The 26,912-nt window shown below is 41.7% G+C and overlaps 1 protein-coding gene across 1 annotated transcript; it reads left to right on the top strand.

Moving 5' to 3' along the window:
- Window positions 1–485: 485 nt before the first annotated feature.
- si:dkey-34d22.1 (discoidin, CUB and LCCL domain-containing protein 1) lies at window positions 486–26,912 on the top strand. The gene is made up of 15 exons (XM_034175132.1): window positions 486–650; window positions 10,543–10,764; window positions 12,732–12,869; window positions 16,709–16,760; window positions 16,838–16,910; window positions 17,003–17,136; window positions 17,835–17,872; window positions 20,146–20,340; window positions 20,497–20,609; window positions 20,757–20,931; window positions 21,042–21,131; window positions 22,192–22,285; window positions 22,510–22,547; window positions 22,626–22,733; window positions 25,934–26,912. Exons 1-15 carry the CDS (start codon window positions 548–550, stop codon window positions 26,365–26,367), a joined length of 2,007 nt encoding a protein of 668 aa, XP_034031023.1. The 5' UTR covers window positions 486–547; the 3' UTR covers window positions 26,368–26,912.

The following is a 26,912-nucleotide window of genomic DNA, read 5'->3' as shown; positions in this document are numbered from 1 at the left end:
ATGTTGCTATCAAACAGTACAAAGAAGGGAGCGGAACTCGGAGTAATGGCTGAAATAAATAAAATAAAATGAAAGGAAATTAAGTAAAAATAGTAATCTGCATATTTCTAAGTAAAAAAAACAGTTTTCTTGTAGCTAATCTTTTCACAATATTTGTTATCGGAAGTCTTCAATATTGCCGTTGACTTGACAAACTTTTTTTTTAAATGAATAGCAATCTAAAAAGTTTCATACTTAAGAAACAAAACCAGCAAACAGTTCACCTTTCCAGAAGACGTAACTATGATCAGTGATTGCTCTTGTTTTTCCAACTAGGTTCATTGATCTTTGCCAATAGCCCAGCTCTTTTTTGGAAATGGAACGCTCCGCTGTCTGATTGACACAGAGAATCACCAATAAAAAGCCGAATCTAGATCCTTTAACCAATAGCAAAGCAGCAGTGCCTCGTGGGCGTTTTTTTTTTTTTTTCCTGTGCTCTTGAGCAAACGCTGGAAGTTGGAGCGAGCTGGTGTTGCACTTTACTTTTTCTCTCCCAGTTCGAGAAGTCATGTTTATAACATGTGAAAGCACTGTCGCTGCACTCAAAAGTCTTATTACCAGTTTCTGGATCACTGTTAACGTCTGTTCTTTGGGTTTGCACGCTCAGAGCGGTAAGAAAAATACGAATTTATTAACACAAAAGATTTGACGCGATACTTTTAGCATTTGAAGAGAAGCTGCTGATTTTCTGTGTTGTCATCTTTTTAAAGGTTCTGTAAATACATATGTGACACCGGATCATGCCTTTTTGGTTTAATTTTGTACATTCACAGCTACTACCGTTTAAAAACTATATTATTAGCACAGAGGGAAAAATATTGACTGCTAGCTCCATCCTGCTGTACTGTTCTTTGTAGTTTTAAAATGTTCTGCTGTCACACAAAACTTGCCTTAAAAATATACGGGTTTTTTTCAGAAGCTGGCAAGATGGTATTTGTAAATTAAATGGGTGTAAAGGTCGACATGTGATGCATTCTTTACATGCTCTTGTTCGTGTTTCGAGACCCAACGATACAGCTTCCCCACCGGTTTGCTAAGGGCTACAATTAATTATTTCGATGTTAAAGTGGTTTATATGTAGTTTCAAAGTGTCATCACATTTTCTACTGCCAGAGGAGTTTGTCTGATTGATAGTCTGTAATCCAAAGATATTCATTTTAAATAAGATGAACATGTGAGACCAGAAAGTTAGAACAAGAGACAACTTTTTAAAAATTCTACATATTCTATACAGTATTCAGTAACTCATCTTGAATATTGTTCTCAAGCCTGGACACTTATGTATTTATTTATTTAGGAATAAAGGGTTGCTGACATATCAGGAAAAGTACAGAAAAAAATAACCAAACTGCTGCCAGGACTTGCAAATTTGAGCTATGAAAGGAATTAAAATTGATTACTGTACAAGAACAGACTTGAAGAGCAGGTTGCTAAATGGACTGCATTTATATAGCGCTTTTCCATCTGCATCAGATGCTCAAAGCGCTTTACAATTATGCCTCACATTCATGTCAGGGTGCGGCCATACAAGGCGCTCACTACACACCGGGAGCAATAGGGGATTAAAGGCCTTGCCCAAGGGCCCTTAGTAATTTTCCAGTCAGGCGGGGATTTGAACCTATGATCTTCTGTACCCAAGCCCAACACCTTAACCACTAGACCATCACCTCTCCTTGCTCAGCGGGAAAAGGAGTTGGGCTACCAATACATAGACCTAGGTTCACTTTGCTGGCATCGAGCTGTCTAAGTCCTTGGACAAGACACTTTATCTCCATGTCTCAGTCCACCCAGTGGGTGTCTGGCGATGGACATGCATCCCTTCCAAGAGAAGTCATATGGACTGTCATCCTCGTCACCCCAAGGAATCTGGGAATAAGCACTAGTGTTCTGATGAACTATCCTAGATTGTCGAAACATCCTACTGTAGGCTGAATTTATAGGTGCATCTAGTCTAGTAGTTATAAATTCGGTCATTTGCCCAGTGTCTGCTTTTTTGATTGATGTAAAATCAGCAAAATTAGAATGCAGGATTTATCTAAGCAGAGCTTTATTGGTGACACCAAATGCACAGGGTCCACAAAGCTAACACCATGCTTACACAAGTATGCTAATACAGAGAGTATCAATCAAAAAAAGCAGCCACAAACAATAAGTAAATTCAATGATTTCAACTATTAACTTTTTTAAAGTGGAAAACGATTCTGATTCACTATTGAAAAATTATGTTTTTTTGTTGTGCACATGCGCACTAAGCCTCAATAGGATGTGTCGATAGGTGGTATAAAATGTTAGGACACCGGCTCCAGTGTATCTTACAGCCAATATTGGGTTTCTTTCTTCTACACTTCTTCTTCCTTGTTCGGCTTCTCCCGTTATGGGTCGTCACAGTAGATTAATTGTTTCCATTTCACCCTGTCCTCTGTAACTTTCTCTGTCACACCAAACACCTGCACGTCTTCCCTCACCACATCCATAAACCTCTTTGGCCTCTCTCTTCTCCTCCTGCCTGGTGGCTCCATCCTCAGCATCCTTCTCCCTATATACCGTGGATCCCTTCTCTGCACATGTCCAAACTATCTCAATATCTCCTTGCTGGCATTGTCTCCAAACCATCCCACCTAAGCTGTCCCTCTGATATTTTAATTCCTAATCCTGTCCATCCTTGTCACTCCCATCGAGAATTGTAACATCTTCAGCTCTGCCACCTCCATCTCTGCCTCCTGTCTATTTATTAGTGCAACCGTCTCTAAGCCATACAACATAGCTGGTCTCACTACAGTCTGTAAACTTTCCCCTTCACTCTTGCAGGTATTCTTTGGTCACAAATCACTCCTGCCACTTTTCTCCATCCACTCCACCCTGCCTGCACTCTCTTCTTCGCCTCTCTACCACACTCTTCATTACTAGTCATTACAAGTCATCTTCTTTCACCACCTCTGCTCCTTGTAACCTAACTGTTTCACTGGGCTCCCTCTCATTCACACACATGTACTGTCTTGCTCCTACTGACTTTCATTCCCCTGCTGTCCAGAGCATATCTCCACCTCTCCAGGCGAGACTCAACCTGCTCTCTACTCTCACTCTAGATCACAACGTCATCTATAAACATCGTAGTCCATGGAGACTCCTGTCTGAGCTTATCTGACAACCTGTCCATCACTATTGCGAACAAGAAAGGAGTCAGAGCTGATCCTTGGTGTAATCCCACCTCCAGCTTGAATGAGTTTGTCATTCCTGCTGCACATCTTACTGCTGTCACACTATCCTTGTACATGTCCTGCACTACCCTCACACACTTCTCTGCCACTTCAGATTTCCTCATACAGTATCACAACTCCTCTCTTGGCACCCTGTCATAAGCTTTTTCTAAATCCACAAACGCACAATGTAATGCCTTCTGGCCTTCTCTATAGCTCTCCATCAGTATTCTCAGAGCAACATCTTATCATCTTCACTTGTTTTCTAAGCCTAGCGTCTACAGCTCTTTCCCATAACTTCATACTGTGGCTGATCAACTTTAGGCCTCTGTAGTTACTGCGGCTCTGGACATCACCCTTTTTCTTAAAATAGGAACCAACACACTTCGTCTCTACTCCTTACACATTCCTCTCACTTTCCAAGATTTTATTAAACAATCTCTCCTAGACATTTTCATGCCTCCACTGGAATGTGATCTGGACCAACTACCTTTCTATTCTTCATCCTCTTCTGCCCTCACTTCATCCTTACTAATCTCTTGCACTTCCTGATTTATTCTCTCCACATCATCCAGTCTTTCCTCTCTCTCATTTTCTTTACTTCATCATCTCCTCAAAATATTCCCTCCACCTTCTTAACACACTCTCCTTGCTTGTCAGCACATTGCCATCTGCATCTTTTGCCACTATAACCTGCTGCATATTTTTCCTGCTCTGTCCCTTTGTCTGGCCAATTGGTACAAGTCCTTTTCTCCTTCCTTTCTATTCAACTTCCTGTTAAGATCACTAAATGCCTTTTCCTTAGCTTTTGCCACTTCTCTTTTTGCCTAATGCCACATCTCCTTGTACTCTTTTATACTTTCTTCATCTCTCTGACTGTCCTAAGTCTTTTTTGCCAACCTCTTTCTCCTTATGTTTTCCTGGACATCTTCGTACCAACTCTCCTTGTCATTCTTCCACTGTCCAGATGTCACATCCAATGCCTTCCTAGCTGTCTCCCTCACCACAACTGCAGTAGTTTTCCAGTTGTCCAAAATTGCTTCCCCTCCATCCAGTGCCTCTCTCACCTGCTCACTGAATTTCACACGTCTTCCTCCTTCAGCTTCCACCATCTGATCCTTTGTTGAGCTCTCACTCTCTTCTTTTTCACCTCTAAAGTCATCCTTTAAACCACCATCCTATACTGTCTAGCTACACTTTCTCCTGCCACCGCCTTCGAGTCTCCAATTTCTTTTAGCATGCATCTCGTATAAAGAATGTAGTTCACCTGTGTGCACCTTCCTCCACTCTTATATGTCACCCAGTGCTCCTCCCATTTCTTAAAGTAGGTGGCTGGGATTTGACAAACTTTAAGGTTAATGCCCTGCCTCCTTCTCCGCTCCTCATTTATCCGGGCTTGGGACTGGCACTCAAAATATACTGGCTGCACACTCTATGTGGCTGAGTTTATTTTTTATTTTTATTTTTTTCCTACGCTGTAAACATTTAGAATTAGGGGAGACTTGATCGAGGTTTTTTTTAAAATTGTGCATAATTTGGTGGCAATAGAGTTTGATACTTTATTTCTCTCAAGATGATAATACCAAGGATTACGGGGTCATTGTTATACTTTGGAAGTTAAAACATCTAGAAGCAGTTTAGACCATTTCTCAGTGAAATAATTCTATTAAATTTATTTATATAGCGCCAAAACACAACAAAGCTGCTTCAAGGTGCTTCACATGGGTAAGGTTTAACTTTAAAGCTTCCCTGAGCAACCGCACAGTGACAGTGGTCAGGAAAAATTCCCTCTGTTGGTTTTTTGAGGCAGAAACCTCAAGCAGACCAGACTCAGAGGAGTGGCACACTTTGTCGGACATTCTACCAATGAACAGAGACAAGACAAAACAAACACAGAAAAAATGAATAGGGTGCAGGCGGCACAATTGGCTCTACGGTATGTTATTTAAAGTCAATAATTATATTGTCCCAACGAAGTCGGAAGTCCAACGACAGTATTCTGTGTAGGGATGGGTATCGAGAACCGGTTCCTTTCGGGTATCATTAAGAAATGATTCGATCCACCGACATCAATAAGCTTTTTGCTTAACGATTCCATTATCGGTCCTTCAGAGTGACCGTTGTTTTTGGGGGTGTTTGTTAGGAAAATGATAATTTCTCTACATTGATTACAGACCCTGCAGCGGGTCCGTAATCAACTTTTCTGCAACGCGGCTTTGCCTTGAACCTTGAACCACAGATTGAAGCAGTGCTTCGATCTATTGCTTCGCTTATTTATTTTTTTCTTTCAAACATTTTCGTGCAGGAGGTGTTGGGGGTAATTTTGGGTTTCATCTTTTTTTTTGTTTTTCACCACTTTCATCCCTGAATATGTCAATCATGAGTCACTTTTGTGTGGATTAAAGTTACTAACTGGGACTCCTGTCTTGTTGCAAGAAAGAAACGAGAATCATCCTCCGTTCTGTTCACACAGCTCCAAACGTTGAGCGGCTCTCTGCCGAGTCAAGTTAGAATGATAGATTCCAGTCAGAATTAATAACTTCAAAGAGAAACACCGTTTTGTTTATTTTTATTTATGTCCAGCAATCAAGGATACAGTGACCAATTTCATATTTATTTACTTTAAGACTAAATGAAATACATAGAAAACCTGTAAAGCCTACTTTTAGTACAAAATTCACAAGAGGTATCGATAAGGAGTCGGATCGATAAGCAGAATCGATAATGGCATCGATATTGATAAAATCTTATCAATACCCATCCCTAATTCTGTGTCACCCTGATTGTCGTTGCCATCTGCATTGTGTGGTTAGCGCCCCACTTATTCGTTCAGCATGCAGCTCCATACTACCCAAGCCAAGTCTTAGTCAGTCTTAGCCATAATACCTCAAACAGAGAGAGAAAGAGAGCAGAATCAATCAGGCAGAACTAACAGCACCTAAGGCATTAGTTTCACTAACCATAAATCAGCAGAGATGTCAACTGCAGCGAAACCTATGCTTCACTAACAAACCCAAGATATAATGAGGCTGCGATCTGCCCCGTTGTTAATAACGCAAATTAAGTAATTGCTGGTGTCTTTGTGTAAGGCAGTGGTTATGATGGTAAATCTACCTGTGGGTCTGCAGGTGGTCCCCACGCTGTAGATATCACATTTTTGGCTCTTGCCTCAGCAGTAAGTTCTTCCAACTTCCATCGGTACATTTGCCAAACAGACAGATGAATGTCTAAACAATTTACACGCCTGCAGACTGACCATGACTGTAACAGACATTTGACCAAATCATTTTTGTCGGTTTGGTCTGGCTCCTGCATTGTGGTGTCTTCACATCAGAACACGATTAAGCCCGAGGTCAGTTATTTCATCCGAATTGTGTTGTAATAGTTGTTAACTAAGTGCAAAGCTTTGGTGGTGCCCGAGTACACAGGAAATATTTCAGATTCCTGTTGTAACAGTTTGACTGACGTGATAAGGCACTGCAGTGACGGGTAGCACAGGTGAACATCCTGCCTGCTGTTTAGACCTCTAAGGACCTGCCAGCTGTGTCTCAAATGGAAAACAATGTTGCTGAGGTGCTCTTGATTCTTTCCTGTCACATGGATGAATTTACTTTCTGGAGTTTCTAAATTGGTCAGGGTTGGAGCAGTTGTAGAAGCTTTTGTTCTATTTGTTTCTGGGTTCAGTGAGTGGTGGGGAGATTACCACTCACCCAGAACACCCCAGAAATATTTCCTCCACTGCCTCTCACCAGAAGGTGTTAGAAGCCGTGCTGTGTTTCCCAGAGTTATAATATGTCGCTGTGGCATTTTGGCATAAAGAGCGGCGACCAGCTCAAGGTTTATGGTGTTAAGAGCTGCTGGACAGTTGGTGTGATGCAGGATGTGTGACTCTGGGTCAGCTGAAGGTTATCCTCCAGTTCCCATGAATCTCCTGGACCCTTATATGGAAGACAAAGACTGGATGGTGTGTGCGGTTACATGATCGCTCATTGCTTTCCCTAGTTTTGACCATTCCTGGAACACCTCTTGAGTTTTTGGGGAAGTGGGATTTGAGCTGTCACCCACCCCCACAGCACTTACTGTGTGACCACTGTGGGATTCCACTCATTTATTTTCTGTTAACCAGAAGGATGGAGGTTGGTGGGTCTAAATATTTGCATTTCCTGTTCCAGTCGTACTTGTTAGTCACATTAACCGCTGGTGGGTGAATCATATACACTCTTGAGCAATCCAGTGGCCAAAGGAAAACTAAACAGTTGAAAATTAAGAGTTTAAATGAGGGATGTTACTTATGATTATTGTCAGTTTGTTTAATGTTATCACAAATAATTATGTTTATGTTTCTCTTTACTTGCAGGCTTCTATGTAAAAGATGTTTAAACTAGGTGTACAAGCTGAAACCCGGGCTAGACCTTGCTGTCGTCACTGTTAATCATCATCCGTATGACCTGTGTTGACGTATAAGTCAATCAATCAATCAACTTTTTTCTTATACAGCGCCAAATCACAACAAACAGTTGCCCCAAGGCGCTCCACATTGTAAGGCAAGGCCATACAACAACCATGAAAAACCCCAACGGTCAAAACGACCCCCTATGAGCAAGCACTTGGCCACAGCGGGAAGGAAAAACTCCCTTTTAACAGGAAGAAACCTCCAGCAGAACCAGGCTCAGGGAGGGGCAGTCTTCTGCTGAGACTGGTTGGGGCTGAGGGAAAGAACCAGGAAAAAGACATGCCGAGAAGGGGGGCAGAGATCGATCGCTAATGATTAAATGCAGAGTGATGCATACGGAGCAAAAAGAGAAAGAAACAGTGCATCATGGGAACCCCCCACAGTCTACGTCTAAAGCAACATAACCAAGGGATGGTCCAGGGTCACCCGATCCAGCCCTAACTATAAGCCTTAGCGAAAAGGAAAGTTTTAAGCCTAATCTTAAAAGTAGAGAGGGTATCTGTCTCCCTGATCTGAATTGGGAGCTGGTTCCACAGGAGAGGAGCCTGAAAGCTGAAGGCTCTGCCTCCCATTCTACTCTTACAAACCCTAGGAACCACAAGTAAGCCCGCAGTCTGAGAGCGAAGCGCTCTAATGGGGTAATATGGTACTACGAGGTCCCTAAGATAAGATGGGACCTGATTATTCAAAACCTTATAAGTAAGAAGAAGAATTTTAAATTCTATTCTAGAATTAACAGGAAGCCAATGAAGAGAGGCCAACACGGGTGAGATATGCTCTCTCCTGCTAGTCCCCGTCAGTACTCTAGCTGCAGCATTCTGAACCAACTGAAGGCTTTTTAGGGAACTTTTAGGACAACCTGATAATAATGAATTACATACAATAGTCCAGCCTAGAGGAAATAAATGCATGAATTAGTTTTTCAGCATCACTCTGAGACAAGACCTTTCTGATTTTAGAGATATTGCGTAAATGCAAAAAGGCAGTCCTACATATTTGTTTAATATGCGCTTTGAATGACATATCCTGATCAAAAATGACTCCAAGATTTCTCACAGTATTACTAGAGATCAGGGAAATGCCATCCAGAGTAACGATCTGGTTAGACACCATGCTTCTAAGATTTGTGGGGCCAAGTACAATAACTTCAGTTTTATCTGAGTTTAAAAGCAGGAAATTAGAGGTCATCCATGTCTTTATGTCTGTAAGACATAAAGTAAGTAAAGACAGGAATGCACTTAAACACCCACAGTTTTCTAGTGCTGCCTAATGATGATCATTTCATGTTTAACTTTGTAAAACCTATTTAGGATTCACTTCCCTTTCCACATAAAAAAGAGGGGATAAATCCTGAAGTAATTAACATATATGATTGTTGATTTGCAGCCATTCCCACTAATACAAAATAACATTAACAGTTTAATTCTGAACAAAAATTTAAATGATCCCTTCAGTCAAGTGGATCTTCTGTGTCACTCACAGCATTAGTATTTCTAGGTCTAGATGCAGTGACTTTAAACAGTTACTTTTTCACAGTGATATAATCTCACATTTAAAAAGTGACATTTTGTATTTGAGACTATTATTTACAGTCAGTACACAGCAGTGGTTGGAGATGGGTAGATGTGTCATAGCTCAGTTATGAGCAGAAGAGAGTATAAACAAGTCCTACTTTGCTCTGCGTGTTCAGAAGTTAATTTGGCGACTTCTCCTGCCCTCCTGAAATGACATGTTAACAAATCCCACACTACGTCTTATTTTAAGAAGCAAGAAGGCCGTGAAATCGCTTCCCACCCTTTCTGTGTGGAGTTTGCACACAGTGTCCCATGTCTGCATGGATTTCCTCCGGGCTCTCCGGTTTCTTTCCACAATCAAAAACATGCTTATTTAGGGTCTGCTCCTTTCTCTGCCTCTGACCAAAGCAGCGTCTCTACATCTGAAGTTGGTCCCCGGGTGCCGGACTGTGGCTCCTAGTGGTTGGATTGTGTCTAAGTGCAATTGGGCACCCCAGTCACGTTTGAGGGCGGGCGCTAAAGGGCCCAAACCCCAGAGCAAGGGGAGTATCATTTTGTGAGGTTGCTTATAGAGATCGTATTTGGATCTACTGGTAACATCTCTGACTATGTCCTCACCAAATCTCATGTCTGTGTAAGTTGTATTTCCAGAGATATTGAAGTGTAAAAATGTCTTCTGGGCTAAAGTGCAATTTTGAAATAAAAATACCAAAACTCACAGGAGTAAACAATGTAAACTTCTAAAAATAAAACCAAAATATAACCCCAATTCCAATGAAGTTGGGACATTGTGTGCAGTGTAAATAAAAACAGAATACAATGATTTTCAAATCCTCTTCAACTTATATTCAGTTGAATACACCACAAAGACAAGATATTTAATGTTCAAACTGATAAACTTTATTGTTTTTGTGCAAATATTTGCTCATTTTGAAATGGATGCCTGCAACACGTTTCAAAAAAGCTGGGACAGTGGTATGTTTACTACTGTTACATCACCTTTCCTTCTAACAACACTCAATAAGCATTTGGGAACTGAGGACACTAATTGTGAGTATCATGATTGGGTATCAAAGGAGCATCCCCAAAAGTCTCAGCCATTCACAAGCAAAGATTTATCAGTTTGAACATTAAATATCTTGTCTTTGTGGTGTATTCAATTGAATATAGGTTGAAGAGGATTTGCAAATCATTGTATTCTGTTTTTATTTACATTTTACACAACGTCCCAACTTCATTAGAATTGGGGTTGTATTTGAACAAAAGCTGAGATAGTGACAACACCTCTGATGTGACACAGAATGGTTGTTAGTAGCGTCTTCATGTTGAATTGTTTCAGGTAATGGCTGTGGACATACATTGTTGGGCACAGAGTCTGGCACTTTGACCTCTCAGAACTATCCGGGTACCTACCCCAGTAACACCCGGTGTACTTGGAGGATTCGTGTCCCACCAGGCCAAACGCTTCGCTTACTGTTTGGAGATTTTGACATTGAGAGCAGTCCAGGGTGCAGGAATGGCTCTCTGGTGATCACGACCAACAATGGTGGACTAAGCCTGGGTGAGTTTATTCACCGTGGTTTCTTTAAAAACATGTTGCTGCAACACTTAGCTGTGTTGTCATGATTTTTGAATGTTATGGAACTGGTGTCATGTGTTCTCTTCTTTGAGATACCTTCTGATGGATAAGTAGTGTTTTGTGTAATTTCTGTTATCCCAGCCATTACTGTGTATTACACACAGAATGCCATTCCATTGACATAAGTGGCAGAGTGAATTTTGCAACAGACACGTGCTTCATTTTCAACCAGGTGTATCAGCTCTTGTCTCGAGGGCACAAACGTTCAACAGCAAAGATTTGGATTGAGAGATTCAGGAGAAAACTATTCTGTTATACAATCATGGTGGTTACAAGTTATTTGGCTCTTTTTTTATGTCTGAACTGTCCTGCTCATTATGGAATTCATAAGAGGAAAGAATTAGTAATGGGTGAATTGAATAACTGGAGCATTTTTGTGTTCTATGACTGATTTAAGTGATGGTGATAATACTGCAACATGAATAATAAATCCATAAGTTTAAAATTTTAAAGATCTGATTGTGCTTCATTTTGGAGAAACAGAGGGTCAAAATTGCCCCAATGCACCACCAAATTTTATTTTATTGTTTATTCTCAGTTATTTATTTTGTACAGATTTCAAGAGCCATGTATGTTGCTTATATAGTTAAAAAACTGACCTATTGAACTTAGCATCTTTTTCTGTACCAACTCAATTTATTGGTGCAGTGCCAAATCACAATTTGAGTCACCCCAGGGAGTTAAACACGAGTAAGGTTTAAGCCTTCCCCACCCACCGAACTAGCACATTGGTGACAGTGGTACATTGGTGACAGTGGTAATGGAAAGACTCCCTCGGGTGTTTATTTTGACTATAGGAAGAAACCTCAAGTAGATCAAATTCAGTGGGGTGACCATCTGCTTTGGCCATACTATCAAACACAACGATGAAATAAAATAAAAGTGCAACAAGGACTTGTGAAATGTGCTGAGACAGAGATGTTGCAGCTAACCACCCGTTTCTAAAATGAAATCAGCATTGTGCGCCATATTCAAAGCTCCAGTAGTTCAAAAACCAATGGCTCTGAGTCTGTCATGGTAAAATTGTTGTTGGTGTTTAGGGGGCATAATACAATTTTTTGGAAAATAAGTAGAAAATCATAGATGGTCAGTCGTTACGCCTCCAGTGATTTCTCACGGACTGGCCCAATATGCACTCATCGACACTTGGCAGCAACTCAATGCATTTAGGCATCTAGACGTGATGAAGACAACTTGCTGAAGTTCAAACTGAGCATCAGAGTGGGAAAGAAAGGGGATTTAAGTGACTTTGAACGTAGTGTGGGTGTTGATGCCGGACGAGCTGGTCTGAGTATTTCAGAAACTGCTGATGTACTGGGATTTTCACACGCGACCATCTCAAGGGTTTACAGAGAACGGTCTGGAAAAGAGAATATATCTATGCCTTGTTGATGTCAGATCAGATTTGGCAGACTGGTTGAATGGGTGACTGCGTGATGCTATCATGTTGATGTGCACCAACATCTCTGAGGCATATTTCTAATGTTTCCTTGTACAGTCCATGCCACGGGGAATTAAGGTAGTTCTGCAGTGGGGAAAAAAGGAGTCCAACCTATTATTAACAAGGTGTACCTAATAAAGTGGCCAGTGATTGTATACTTTTTTTTTAGGGCAGAAAAGCTCACACTGGTTAGGTTATGAAACTGCATATTTTTATGCTGCAATATATGGTAAGGATCTTTATCCTTCAAACACCTGGGTGCCTCCAAGAACTACATTTTTCAGCATCTCAGAGTGTGTAACTCTTGGCTGGACATTAAATAGTTCAGCTGCCTCTTTTGGCCTGATGTCACATCTGTTTGCATTTCAACAGTTTAGCATGAAGTGCGTGCGGAAAACTCTGGAAACATTTTGTGTAGGCCTATATGTTGTCTCGTGTATTTTCGTAGGTCCTCTCTGTGAAAAGCTTGATGCATCAGAGAAGAACATGACCATTAACAGCAATGAAGTGACTGTAACCTTTCAGTCAGGACCACATCGCTCTGGACGTGGCTTTCTCTTGTCCTTCGCCACAAACCGATATCCAGGTACAACAGTAATTTGCTACACTGGTGCCATCGTTTCTGAGTTGCTGATTAGTATTTGTAAAGTACTTATGTACTTATACTGTAGTGCTGCCATAGATAGTCATTACACATAACTACAACTGGTCATACAGCAGTTACATTGCATTTGTAATCTTTGCTCATTAACATTTTTTGCTCAAGTTAATTTGAAGTCTGGCTCATCTTTGTTTTTGTGTTTGTGAAATGAAGTGTGGGTGTGAGTGTGTACTTACATGAGTCACTGCTTATCGCCATGCATCCCCCGTTGCTATCTTTGGTCCAGAGTGTTTGTTCAGAAAGCATAAGTCGAGCTCCTTCTTGCAGGCTGAATGGAGTGAGGCCTCAGGTTTAGCCTGGAGTTCTTTTTCATTCACCCTTCTCTTTCTCTGCAAAGGCATATCAACACCCTGTTAACTACTGCAAGCCTACTCCAGTCCCATGTTTTGTACTGCTGGTTTATTTACTTATTCCTGTCTTTTACTTTATTTAGCGATGAACTTGCTCAGGGATTGAAAACAGTCTGCAGGTTTTTCTTTGAGCAAAGTGGCTCAGGAGTTGGACTCAGTAATGAGTTCCTCAACTCGAAGCACTGCACAGTTATGTGTAATGAAATTACGTACTTAGGTGAGCCAGTTACATGAAAACCTGCAGACTGTTTCCTTCTCTATCAGTAAATATTGGGCTATACCATCACATAAGTGATGAGCTGCCTCCTCCAGCTGTGAAAACCTGGAACATTGCAAGCTCACATGGAAAGATCTTTGGGAGATGGAAGGAAGCCAACTCAGCTTTATCACCACAGCCACTGATGTTGTTCCTACTCCCAAGAATTTAAAGCAGTGGTTTGGAGGAGATCCTTCTTATGTGCTCTGTCAAATCCCTGAAACACTAAGACACTGCTTTCAAGAGGTGGGAATGGATCGGTTGTTTGCTGCATGGTTACCATCCAGGACACATGGCAGTTCCATGGTGCGCTGGATGTGGTGATGCGCAACCGTCCCAGGCTGGACTTGATGACCTAATGACAGACAGCGCAGTGAAACAGTCAACAGGTCTGCTGCCTGCTGCCAGCCACTGGTCCAACTCACAAACCAAACGAATACAATGAATTGCTTACTAATGCCTGGTTCACACAGCCAATTTCTGACCCAATCTTCACAATCTTAAGGAAGCCCACTATCATGATGGCTGTAAAGATAATCTTATCAGATATTCCTACTGTGTGTGGTGTGTTAAGAGTGCTGTAGTATACACTAGGCATGTGCATCTCATCACTGACCAGCAATACGATACATACAGCGATACATGATGATACTGATGATACGATGTGATACGATTCACCCCGTTCCCGATTTGATGGAATTTGTTATGTATTTGATAGCGATTCAATTCCTCACGATGCGATGCAATGCGATTTGGTGCGATACAATGGCATTCAACATGATGCAACGAAATTATACCAAAAATTTAAATATAAAATAAGAAGCTGCAATTCAGTATGGTGCTGTGGTATTCTTATGATTCTACTAAGCAGCAAATTTACCAGATTCAACTAAGAAACAGGATCAGTGCTCTCATATTTGGAACCTGTTTGATCACACTGTCAAAACTTAAGCAGTACAGAATCCAGTAAGACAACATCACTCTCAATGAGTGACTTAAAGTGAATCCGCCTTGGCAAAAGTAATTTGAGATACTTTCTTACCAGTTTTGCTGAATTAGGGGGCGCATCGGCAGCCACGACATTCTTTCCAAACGACCTATGTCCTGTCAAGTTTCCCATATGTTTTTGTTTTTTTTAAAAGCCAAAATAATTCCAAACGCCTGATTTAAATGTTTTAGGTGCGTTAAAAATCTCCTAAAACTGCTTGTGCCGTTGTCGCGGGTCTCCATTATGAAATAGATTTGTTGCAGTAGAAATGTGCTTTGCTTTCAGGCTTCCATCCGTGGTGCGTTCAGTGTGCATCGGAAAAAATCAATGCAATCATGCAGCGACAGATCCATTGCGATTTCATCTGTCAGTTGAATCAATGCACACTGAATGAACCAGTATGCTCGCATTCCGCACATTTGTATCTAGATACCGATTCGTATCGATTAATCTCCTCATCCCTAGCATACACAAAAGGATATTGAGACCGCTCAGGCCTCAAATCCTAAATATTCAACATATTGGTTTGTCTTGGCCTGATATCTCAGCGTGTGGGGTGTGCCCCGAGCACAAACAAGCACGCAGCCTGTTGAATGTGACGTATAGTCAATCAGAAAGTGAGATGACTGAAGCATGGAAGAGGATCCAAAATCAAAACAGCTGTCACGGCGCACCACAAACTCTGGTGCTCGCACCCTCTCCACTCCTTTAACCAATGCTTTGTGTTTGTATCGTTTTTTTTTTTTTTTTTCTCAGAAATAGTCCACAAACTATCACCATTGCTTTTTTTCCTCGCCCACCATGTTTGTTTACTTTGAAGTCACGTTTGATCATGAGAGGTTTTCTGACATTTCCCTTCTGACCTGGGAATGTTTGTTTGTGAAATCTGTTCGTGTGTGGTGTGTTGTCTTTACCATGTGGCTGCACATCACACACTGTATGACCAAAACTGTTATATCCATGATTTTTTTTTTTTTTTTTTTTTTTTAATCGGTGTGTGTGGGGTCTCTCGGGTATTGAAAACCTACCCATAATTTTAAAAACTTGCCGTGTGAACCAGGCATAACCAAATTCATTGTGGTACTGAGGCTAACCTGGTTAACATTCCATAATTCTAGACTGAAAAACTTCCTTACAGTACATCTGGCCTCTGTCTTCTTTATCAGAATCAGCCCCAAAATGTAATAATTCATTTTCTAGTCATAACTCAACCTTTTTCCACATTTCATGAAAATAGATTCACTGGTTTTTCAATGATTCTGTTAAGAATTCTATCAACAAACACGTCTGTGAAAGCATGAGATAAAACTACTGCCCTGTTTATTTTAAGTATTCAGCGTTTATTTTGTTTGGGTTCTGATGCCTGATTCTGTTTTTTCTCTCTTTTGAAGGTGCGGCTCCATCCAGAGATGGGTGTGGTATTTGTGCTGGAGGCCCTCCTGTCCTGTGCACCAGCAGCATTTCCTGTATATTTGTTTTGTGAATTGTTCTGTAATTTGTGTCTGTAGCATGGCCCAAGCAGAGGGTCACCCCTTTGAGTCTGGTCTGCTTGAGGTTTCTTCCTCAGAGGGAGTTTTTCCTTACCACTGCTGCTCTGGGGGTTTGTAAAGTTAGACCTTATTTGTGTGAAGCGCCTTGAGGCAACTCTGTTGTGATTTGGCGCTATATAAATGAAAATAAATCGAAATTGAAATTGGGTTAGAATAAAGTCTGCACATGTTTGGACCTGCATCCATGATAGGTGATGACCCAACCTCTGCATTTTCTGAATGTTAGAACACTGTTTATTTGGAGACGTCTGTACTGTACGGTACAGAATGTACCATAGTTGTTTACGAAATCCTGCCATGTCTGGAGCAAAGCCTGTGCTCAGACGTACAAACCACTGTTGCGTGTGATCACACGAGAGCCATTCAGTCTGACTTTGTCATAGTAACAAAGGCCTTAGTCACATCAGCAGTGATGACCACTTGTGCCTGATATAGCACACTTGGAGCATGCTGGACTGTCTGGAATAAAATATGTGTTTGTGTGTCTGGGTGAATGGTGGAGGCTATTATGTAAGCCTCAGACACAGTGTCACACTGGGATAATTCAGCACACACACTGATTGATCAGAGAGTTTAAATTGACTCTTGAGAGTGCTAACTTTAAGGTGTTCCTGTTGCAGATCTCATTTCTTGTTTACAGCGGGGGTCTCATTTTAGCACCCAGAGTTTTAGGTAAGTAGTCAGTCATGACTTGTGTTTACTGTAGTGGAATCTGCTGAACAATGAACATTTCTAACATGTTGTTTCAGTGTGTACTGCCCTGCCGGATGTAAGAATGTCTCAGGGGATATTTGGGGGAACTCTGAAAGAGGTTACAGAGATGTAAGTACACCAACTCTACTAGTTACAAGTGGGCCTAATTGTTAGTAGTTATTAATTAAACAAATGAGTAAATATCGGCTTTTCTGTCTCAGACATCAGTGCTGTGCAAGTCTGCAGTCCATGCTGGTGTGATGTCTGACAGTCTGGGTGGGCGTGTCACTGTGACTCGTGGAAGAAGTCTTACCCTCTATGAATCAACATTTGCCAATGGAATAGTCTCCAAAATGTGCGTGACTTTATACAAAACCGCCTCAAGAGAATCCATTATGGGCCAATTACATCAGCAGTTCAGCAAAAATTTTATTTATTTATTCATTCATTGTAATTTTTCACAAATGGCAACCAGATAGCTTGACTAGTTTGTATTTGACTGTCTAGACCACAGATTACTAACCTTGTTCCTGGAGGTCACCTGCCCTGCTTTGTTACCGATCACCTCAGCAGGTGATTCCATTAGGTGCAGGTGATATTCCTAATATCTATGGTGAACATTTTGTCAAAATCTCTGCAGTAGTTTTGACATAATCCTGCTAACAGACAGACAAATAAGTAAATAAATGCCAATGATTTTTATTGCATCTTTGGCAGATGTAATGACTTCAGATATTTGAAGAGAATGAAAGCACATTAGCCATAACGGGACCCAGAAGAAGGCACCAAGGTTCCAGTCCCATTTTGTTGGAATTTAGATTCAATTCATTTTGCCAGTCCCTCATGTGGCTGAGACTTTGTTGTGACTCTTTTGGGTTTGTTAGATTAGTGAACTTCTTTTTGTGTGTGTGTGTGTGTGTGTGTGTGTGTGTGTGTGTGTGTGTGTGTGTGTGTGTGTGTGTGTGTGTGTGTGTGTGTGTGTGTGTGTGTGTGTGTGTGTGTGTGTGTGTGTGTGTGTGTGTGTGTGTGTGTGAAACTGTTTTCTCTTCACAGGGGATCATTATCTGACAAGAAGCTGCTTTTCAGTCAAGGTAACATCTTATGATTACATAACCACTATTTATGCATGTTTTATTTTTCTGATTTGCAAGAAATGTGATGAAGAAATGCTGTGAATGTGAAATAGTATCAATTATCATCATTACCCCTCTGCCCAAAAGGTGTAGAGTTCAACGGGTGAAACATATCCTTCTGTTTGACTATCGATGTTGTAATTTTACCTTTTGGAATAAACAACATACCCAGGCTTAAATTACTTATATTTTAATATCTTTGGATAAATTGCCACAGAATTGAAGTTGAAGGTCATAATGGTGGTGTTTCAGACACTTTTTGCTTAGCTGAAGGTTTCAAGGATTGATTCAATGATTGATGCTGTATTGTGAAAAATATGAAGCTGCTGGTTAGAAATTTCTCTTTTAAACTTATTTGGGTACATATAACCACTTCCCTTTTATCACAGGACTACTAAGTAGCTCTGTCTGTCTGTCTGTCCACCACTTCCCCTATTCCAAAAAAAGAATACAGTGTCTCTATAGCAGTAATGTTGGTTTTGGTTGCTTTTTCTGGCTCTAAACAAATATGCAGTAGAATCAGGTTAATTCCAGGAGCATGCACTGGTGTCATGTGGCGCCTCGTCCAGCACGCTACAGAATCACCCTTGGGCTTAATTGGCAAACAACCAAGACAGACAACCGGTCCATGCTCACTTCCCAAAACTAGCCATCTGTCGGCCACATGCAGGTGAACCGTGGCTGTCCTCTTGGCCTCATCCACTTGCTTGAGTACTCAGCACTGAGGCATCAGGCTGCTTCAGGCTGCTACATCATGCTTAGAGAAACACGCCACATGAACTTCATGTTGCAGCTGAGTTTCACTCGCAGTAATACACCTCATCTGGGTTTCCCTAGGCAACCTTTTGTTTGACACAACGTGATTCCAGTAGTGCACAAGGGTTCTCTGGGAGCTTGTTACAAAGACATCCAGTAGTCTCATTAGGTCACTGGTTCGCCTCCATGTCTCACAACCATACAGTAAAGCCGGATGCACCAGTACCCCAAAGACTTGGGTTTTTGTTCACCAAACACCTCCATCCCAGGCTTTCATAACTCAATAAGCTCTTCCGAGATATCTCTTGATATTAAACGCCAAGCTCCCAGAGGCAAGAGTGTCACTGTTGAAATAAGTGAGTCTTTGAAGAAGTTAAGCATTTTCCACACCTCTACCCAACAGCTGGTGTAGTGAACAGAATAGGACCCAGAACATGTCCTTGAGACTCTGCTTCCACACCACACAGCACTCACAGTCTCTGTATATAGGCCGGCCGTGAGGTCCAACAAGGTAATGATGACAAACGGGATGTCCCAGAGTAGAGTGCAAAACTTTTAGGCACATGAATGCACTAAAATAAAATAACTGTGCAGCTGTGACACTCTGTGCGCTCCTGATCCCATCAGTGTAGTTCCTGATTAGTACTTGGCTGGGAGACCACTTTGGAACAATGGGACCTGCACAAGTTTTTCCATGTAAAACTGGAGTTACACCAGGAAGGGCTTCTGGCCTAAAATTTATGCCAAATTCCAATGTGGCTCTCTCAGGACCCTGAGCAACTCCGCTGTAAGTAAAAAAAAAAAAAAAAAATGGGGGGGGGGGGGGGGGCACCTAATTTAAAAATAATGAAAAGCATCCATCCATCCATCCATTTTCTTCCGCTTTATCCGGAGTCGGGTCGCGGGGGCAGCAGCTCAAGCAAAGCCGCCCAGACCTCCCGATCCACACACACCTCCCCCAGCTCCTCCTGAAGAAAAAGCATCAGTTGCAACACATCAGGATTCCAGGTTTATTAAGACTGTTTTTCAGTATTTCATGCAATGTTTATTAAGTTGCATTTCCACATAATATTATATTGGGATACAATTATAATTTAATGTAACATTGAATTTTTTTATCAAAGTATTGTTTTTGCTATGATCTGTGCAAAAGGTGTTTTGTATGTTTTTGTGATCTTATTCTAATGTTCTGTTGCAAAATGAGTAGCACACCGACTAAATTTTCTTAACCTTCACAGATGTATCTACTTGTGGGTAAATGTACTTCATGACAGCGAACATGTCTGCGTGTAAGACCTCTGCTTGTGTTTTGCAGTTTGTACTACAGCAACTAGCTGTGTGTCACTGCTTATCAATGCGTTTTTGGTTCTGATGGACTATTTCCATCACAGTTTTAAACAATACATAAGTGAGAGGACATGACATTGTTCCATTGTGCTGTGCCGTTCACAATCCTTCCTCTGGTCCCTGAATAGAATGCAACAACATCCTGGTTATTTCTGGTTTAAATGCTTCATCTTTCTGGGAAAAAAAGGACAGTCGAGAGCAGAGAATGTACTGGTCCTCCAGAAACACGGATTCCACATACGAGTTCCTGCCCTGGGCAGCAGCAAGCAGTGATCCAGAGCCCTGGCTGGAGCTGGAGCTGAGCGAGAAGAACAGCATCACTGGTTTGTTAAAAGACCAAATCGTTTTCTTTGTGTGAGATGAAAGAGAGGTGTAGTGAAGCAATATGAATGTTTGCTTTGGCTACAAATCAGTTCAAAACACTGTCATCTGAGATTCATCTGATGTGCATTCTTATACTTTTATATTGTTTTTTTCAGGAATAATAACAACAGGCTCAAATGAGTTCTACATAGAATCCTTCATTCTTCTTTTCAGTAAGGACAGGAAGAATTGGAAGCTCTACAAAGGTCCACTCAGTAAAGAAAAACAGGTAGGAGCTGCTTTATATTGACCGATGGGGTCTTGTTTTTCTTTGTTTTGGATGCAGTTCCCACAGAGGCGGGTAAAGTGAAGACTTGTCTTTAAAGCTTCCTCACTGATTTCTGTGAATAAGTTCTATGGTGTCTTTGGTTCTCAGGTGTTTCAGGCCCATTCCGACGGTCACCTGCGGGTTCTAAACAGCCTGTATGCTCCCATCATAGCCCGCTACGTGCAGCTGCAGCCACTGAGCTGGCACGGCAGAGCATCGGCTCAGGTGCAACTTGTGGGTTGTCCTGTTGCCAAGGTTACACCAAGGTCCCGCCCACCTGCTGGTCTGTACTAGTCATGAGTTGTAAAAATTTATCCGGAATAATCTTCTTGGGTGACTTTGGATTTCGTGTCCCTGGTGTTACATTTCGCTGTCCCGCTTGTTGTCCGACAGAATTCCCATCGGTCAAAGTTAACATCGGCACCACGCGGCCCAGCCCCACACCTACAGAGGGCCCTATTTTAGTGAAGGACACAAGACCAAGTATGTTCCAAAAGCTTGAAACTACTCACTGCTCCGAGCAGTGACACTGTACCCTAATTCATATGATGAATTGTGCTGTGTGCAGTACAATGACCAAAAAAGAGAATTTTATACAGTCAGCGTTTTGCGCACAAGGAGGGAAACCTGAAGAGCAACAAAAAATTGTCTGATTAACATGAGACCAAAGCTGCTCAGATGCTCCAACATGATAAGGACTCAAGAGGTCCCCTCATTCAGACAGAAAAACATAATGTGATGACACAGTAAACATTGTGTAAAACCAAAAGGGGGTTAGCTTTACAACCCTTGCAGTTTTGTAACTGGTACCAATATAAAGAAAATAGTTTTGAATAAAATGCCTCACTGGAACAACTTCCTGTTTTGTTTTTAATGCATTATACAAAATTTTCACTTGTTCCTGCAGTTTCATTGCAAAAAAACAACAACAAAGAAAACAAATTCCCCAAGCCTATCAAAACTTGCAATACAACTTTTGAGAAAAACTGCCACAACATCATAACATACTAAGACATTGCAGCAACTTATAAAAGTGAAAAGTGAAAAAAAAAAGAAGCTGTGCATAGCATGCAGGAAAGGTACATGGGTTTTATGTAGTTGTACATTGCATTTCAACATCAAAATCCATTGACTGAATGGAGACTCCAAATTTTTGACGCCATGGAATTCTAGGAGCTGCAAATTTCCAAACTGTAAATCGAACCCTGAATATTAATCCGTACATCATTTAATAACTCTCACATCAGTGCTGCTTAGAGACCCAAAACATTCTGGTTCTTAAACCGGTTCCATTCAGGACCTGTGGAGCCAGGCCTTGAACATTCTTGCATGATTTATGTTCGAGCCACTGTGGACATCACACATTGTCCTCATGGCTCCTTTTCAGGGCCTTCTGGTTCCAAGTGGGAGTCACCTTGCAAAAACGGTTTATTTTTGGTCTAAATGCCTCAGTAAAACAAATGATTCCAGTAATGAGAGTGCACTAAGTGTACATTGTCAGAAACTACAATCTTTGTTGACTTGAGTATTTGTGCTCCTGCAGGCTCCAGTCCACCAGTAATCATGGCAGTGGGAGTGGTCTTGGGTCTGATCATATGTGTCAGCTGTCTGTTGGCGGGAGTCTGGTGGAAGAGGAGGTACTGTATGTTGGACATGTATACTGCATTACTTAGACATTTGGGGTTTGTCTGCCTGGATTTGATTTTGCTTTGTAACATGTGGACTGCTGTGCCTGACATTTCTCAAAAATGTATATTTAATCATGACAACTACAGCAAGGGTTTTTTTTTTAAAGCGATACATTTAGCTGTAGCATACTAGTATTTAAAATTCCCTAATGATTTTTTTTTTTCATATACAGGAAAAAAGATCCACAAATGAATTACTCTTTACCCACACGTAAGTAAAGTACTGTCTGTCCATTTTCTGTTATTTTCTCTTCCTGTGCTACAAATCTATTGGCTGTGTTTCTGGTAGGTTGTCAGAGTTTCCAGGGAAAGAGTCCCCAGTGCCCACAAACAGAACTTATCTCCTACCCTTTAGAGCGAAGTGTCCATGATGCGCTACCAAACCCTCCTCTCAATGGTACGCACTCACACACATGCATTGCATCCAGAAAGTATTCACAGTGCTTCACTTTTTCCACATTTTGTGTTATTGCAATCTTATTACAAAATGGAGTAAATTACCTAATTTTTTTCCCTCAAAATTCTACTCACAACACCCCATAATGACAACAGGAAAAAAGGGTTTTTTTGTTTTTTGCAAATTTATTAAAAATAAAAGAAATCACATGTACATAAGTGTTCACACCCTTTGCTTGATACTTTGTTGATGCACCTTTGGCAGCAATTACAGCCTCAAGTCTTCTTGAATATGATGCTACAAGCTTGGTGCACCTATCTTTGAGCAGTTTTGTCCATTCCTGAGAGAGCTTGTCTTGCAGCAGGGCCGGGATGATCATATTAAAAACAGAGCTAAAGTCCACAAACAGAATCCTGGTGTAGGTTCCTGGGGAGTGCAGACGCTGGAAGGCCATGTTAGCAGTGTCATCTACAGACCTGTCGGCTCTGTAGACATACTGCAGGGGATCGAGGAGTGGGTCAGGCACTAATGGGCTTCGATGTGAGAATAGTTGCACGTTGTGCACCATCAGTGATGGGGAGAATATTTTGCACTGCCAGATTTGTGCCTTTTTGCAGAAAATTCCAGCAGAAATGTCTGATGTTATGTACTTGCAGAATTATTTTTTTTCTCTGATTGTTCATATGCCTCCCAGCAGGGCAACTCCTGACTGATGGGCCTCAGTAATTTGAGTTTGAGGTCACTGGTCTGCAGCTTCTACTCTGAGGTGCTCATGCCAAGCTTGACAGACAAACAGCTTTCTCCATGAGCTGTTCATTCTTTCTCCTGGCTCAGGCCGTCACCCAGCTGCACTATAAACATTCCTTTCTTTGGTCCTGAAAGAGACCCTTTAATTGGAGCTCGATACGGGGCGCTCGGCCTACTCCCTCCCCAGTCTCCTCTCCACCTCCCCCATCACTGAGAGTTCCATTGACAAACAAGGTTAGTGGTGAGACAATCGCACCGAGGCTGATCAAAGTAGCTCCTGTGTTGGCTCTTCTACAGGAGAGAGGTTACCGTTTGGCTGCAGCCCTGCGAGAAAACATTACTGGAGGTTCAAGATGGAACTTTAAGAAGTTCCAAATATTTTCCATCATAATATATTTTATTCATGCTGAAAAGTTGAGATGCTGTTGTACAACTTGTATCACAACAATAACTTTGATAACTTACTGTCTTCACCATTCCATGATGGATTTTCACACACATAATTTATGTGGAACCAGCTGACGTACCTGTGTGATTGTCATCCTTCTAAAGCAGGAGAGAGCACTGACAACTTAGTGGGTCTGTCACAAGGATTGGCAACTTCTAAGCAGTGTAGAAAATCTGTATCCAGGGTCAGTCTAGAGACGTGTGTGTGTGTGGTTTCTTTAACATGGGAATGTTGTTGTCCTTGAGAGATCCTTAGACTGCTCCAATGGCTGGGAAATCCCAGACCTGCTGCGACCTTCATCTATCTTCCCTGCTCTTGGGTGACAAGCCACCACCTCTTCTGCCTGGTTTGTCATTGAGCAATTCTTATTTCACCAGAGCCCCGTTAGCCGTCTCATGTTCAGGGTTCTTGTTGGGCCTTTATAGCTACAGTAGCAGCCATGTGGCACACAAAATCCCCGAAGTATTTCACACCAACAAGCAATCCCCTTCTTGATCTTTTGACCAGGTATCACGACTTGGGCGAAGGGTTGGATTTTGCCACCAAACACTTTCTAAGGCGCCTATAATGACTTATTATTTTAAAAAAGATCTTAACAATAAATCTGAGTTTTAAAGATGTCAAGTCTGCGAACCACGATGGACCCGCCCTAACAAGATGAGGTCCCTGTGACTTTATATATAAAATGATTTACTGTATGTTTGCAAGACTTGGATGCTAACCAGTAGCCTAAAGTGATCACTGGATGCCTTTACTGCTTGACATTATGGCCATGTTGCCTGTTTCTCTGGGCATGACCTAACATGTCTGTGTTGAAGATAACAGCAATAGGGGGATTGCATGTGTCAGTGTGCATGCCTGGAAGTAGCCCTCATGCAATGCATCATGGGATAATCTGTATACTTACAGCCAGCATCCATGGATGTAAACAGAGAGTGATGCGGTACTTTTAAGCCAATTTTGGACCAAGATGATGTACCTGGAGCTCTTATTATCTCACCGTTCAAGTTAGCAACAGTAACGGAACTAAAATGATTAAAGTGCAGAATTGCAAATTTAAAAGGATCTGATAGCGGTGAGTTCTGACTAACTTGATTCTAGGAGTTATCTTGTGAGTGATGGGGTAAATTGCACCTATTTAGAGGTTTTATATCAAATGTTCACGACTGTTGTAATGGAGATAATCTTGGCTATGCATCTTTGAGACCATCCAGATCAGTAAGTGTGCTCTGTATCGTCTGGGTGTTGAGCCAAGCACATGCATTTCTAGGTGGATGGGACTCTGAACCTCCAGAGAAAGAAAGAGGGATTTACTAAACTGTGTCAAATGGTGGTGGTTTTGATGGAAAAACCATTTGTGTGTCTAACCTAAGAATTCTGGCAGCTGGAGACTCAGTGGGTTGATGTCAGCTTGAACTTCCAAAACTTTCCCTTATTTCCAGCCCTTCCAATATTGTAAATCCACTTGTTTTTTTAAGTCTTGCGTTTTTAGGAAAAACATGCAAGTTCACGTTTATCCCTGAGATGGTTATTGAGGCATCCAAGGATGTAGCGAGTAGTCCCTGGCATTCTGAGCCTTTTGTTTACTTCCTAAGCGTGTCTGTGTGTCTGTAGCAGACATGCATTTCCCACAATCCAATATGGCAGTTATGCAATCCCCCTCTTTGAAAAGGCTAAAATTACACCCACATTTCTCATGGCTTAGGTGATATACATGGCTGCTTTGAAGAGTGGTTGCCATCCAGGACCCAGGGTTCCTTGGTAGTGAGGTGAATACAGTGATTCTCAGACCTAACAAGTCTGGCATTTTTGAGTGCACATGGCTGTAATAGATTGGTATTTTTCTGAAGCCGATAGCATAGTTGATGTCATATGTACTCAAAAGTTTTAAGACTTTAGTTATTTTATCGGAAATTTTTAACTGATGTCCTGAGAAAAAATTCCAGAAATATCATGTGTGGGAAAATAAGATGAGCCCTCATTACTGGTTTTGACTCTTTGCCAGATTATGCTGAACCTACCATTGGACAAAAGCTCGGGTCAACATTTAGGCCCGCCTCAGATGAGGTCTACACCGCGCCCTTCACCCTCAGCCATTATGACACTCCTGGCAACCTGCCAGAGTACGCTGAGCCACTTCCCCCAGAGCCTGAGTACGCCACCCCATTCAGCGAGCAGCCTTCAGAGTCCAGCATGCCAAGTGCAACAGAGGCCACCACCCTCAGCAGTCCACATGGTGTTCCCATGGCAACGCCTACCACTGGTACCAGGACAACCACCCACACGCATTATGACTGCCCCTCACACAGGATGTTATCCAATGGCTACTGCACCCCGACCCTTCATGCAAACAGCCAGCAACCAGTCAGCGTCATGTACACCAAGCCCAAACCCTGCCACCCGCCCCGAAAGAAGCACATGTATGAGGAGCCTCTGTGAGGAGATACCGGAGGTGAACTGAGACCTAGGACCAGAGGGGCACTCAGAATGAACTCAAGTGGATGCTGAGCCAGTTTTGTCTGCAGTGAACTTATGCTGGCGGAGCTCCACTCTGAATGAGCGATGTGCCCGCGATCTCAGCCACGTGGAAACTGTCTTCTTACGGGTCGTATGCAGGATTTAAAATTTCACTGTGATGTTAAAAAAAAAAAAAAAAAAAAAAAAAAAAAGAAAATCCAGGTTCAGCAGAAAGGCTGCTTTATTGTTGAGACATTGAGTCACAAGCTGCACTTTTTAGAAAAACAAAAAATACACTTCTATATTACAGGGTAACATGGTCAAAGTGAATGAAATATATATAGTGCATTTTATTATAATTCAACATGTTATGTAAAAATACAAGTTACAGCCATAGAGGACAGACGCACTGTAACAAAGGCATATCATGATTTTACCTGTAACCACTAGGTGGCTCTATTGTGCTTTGAAAGTCTAACTGTCATTACTTGTCATTCGTCAGATAAATTTGTTCAATACCTCCCAAA

This window comes from Thalassophryne amazonica, chromosome 7, assembly GCF_902500255.1.
Source record: "Thalassophryne amazonica chromosome 7, fThaAma1.1, whole genome shotgun sequence".
Lineage (NCBI taxonomy): Eukaryota > Metazoa > Chordata > Actinopteri > Batrachoidiformes > Batrachoididae > Thalassophryne > Thalassophryne amazonica.
Note: the sequence above shows the minus strand (reverse complement) of the source record. Positions and strands in the feature narration are given on the sequence as shown.

What these genes read in the sequence shown, in the direction of transcription:
- si:dkey-34d22.1 (XM_034175132.1), top strand. Translation starts at nt 548, where the DNA reads ATGTTTATAACATGTGAAAGCACTGTCGCTGCACTCAAAAGTCTTATT. An exon ending in CGAGAAGAACAGCATCACTG is followed by an intron (nt 20,341 to 20,496) that starts GTTTGTTAAAAG and finishes TGTTTTTTTCAG; the next exon opens with GAATAATAACAACAGGCTCA. An exon ending in AAGGTCCCGCCCACCTGCTG is followed by an intron (nt 20,932 to 21,041) that starts GTCTGTACTAGT and finishes GTTGTCCGACAG; the next exon opens with AATTCCCATCGGTCAAAGTT.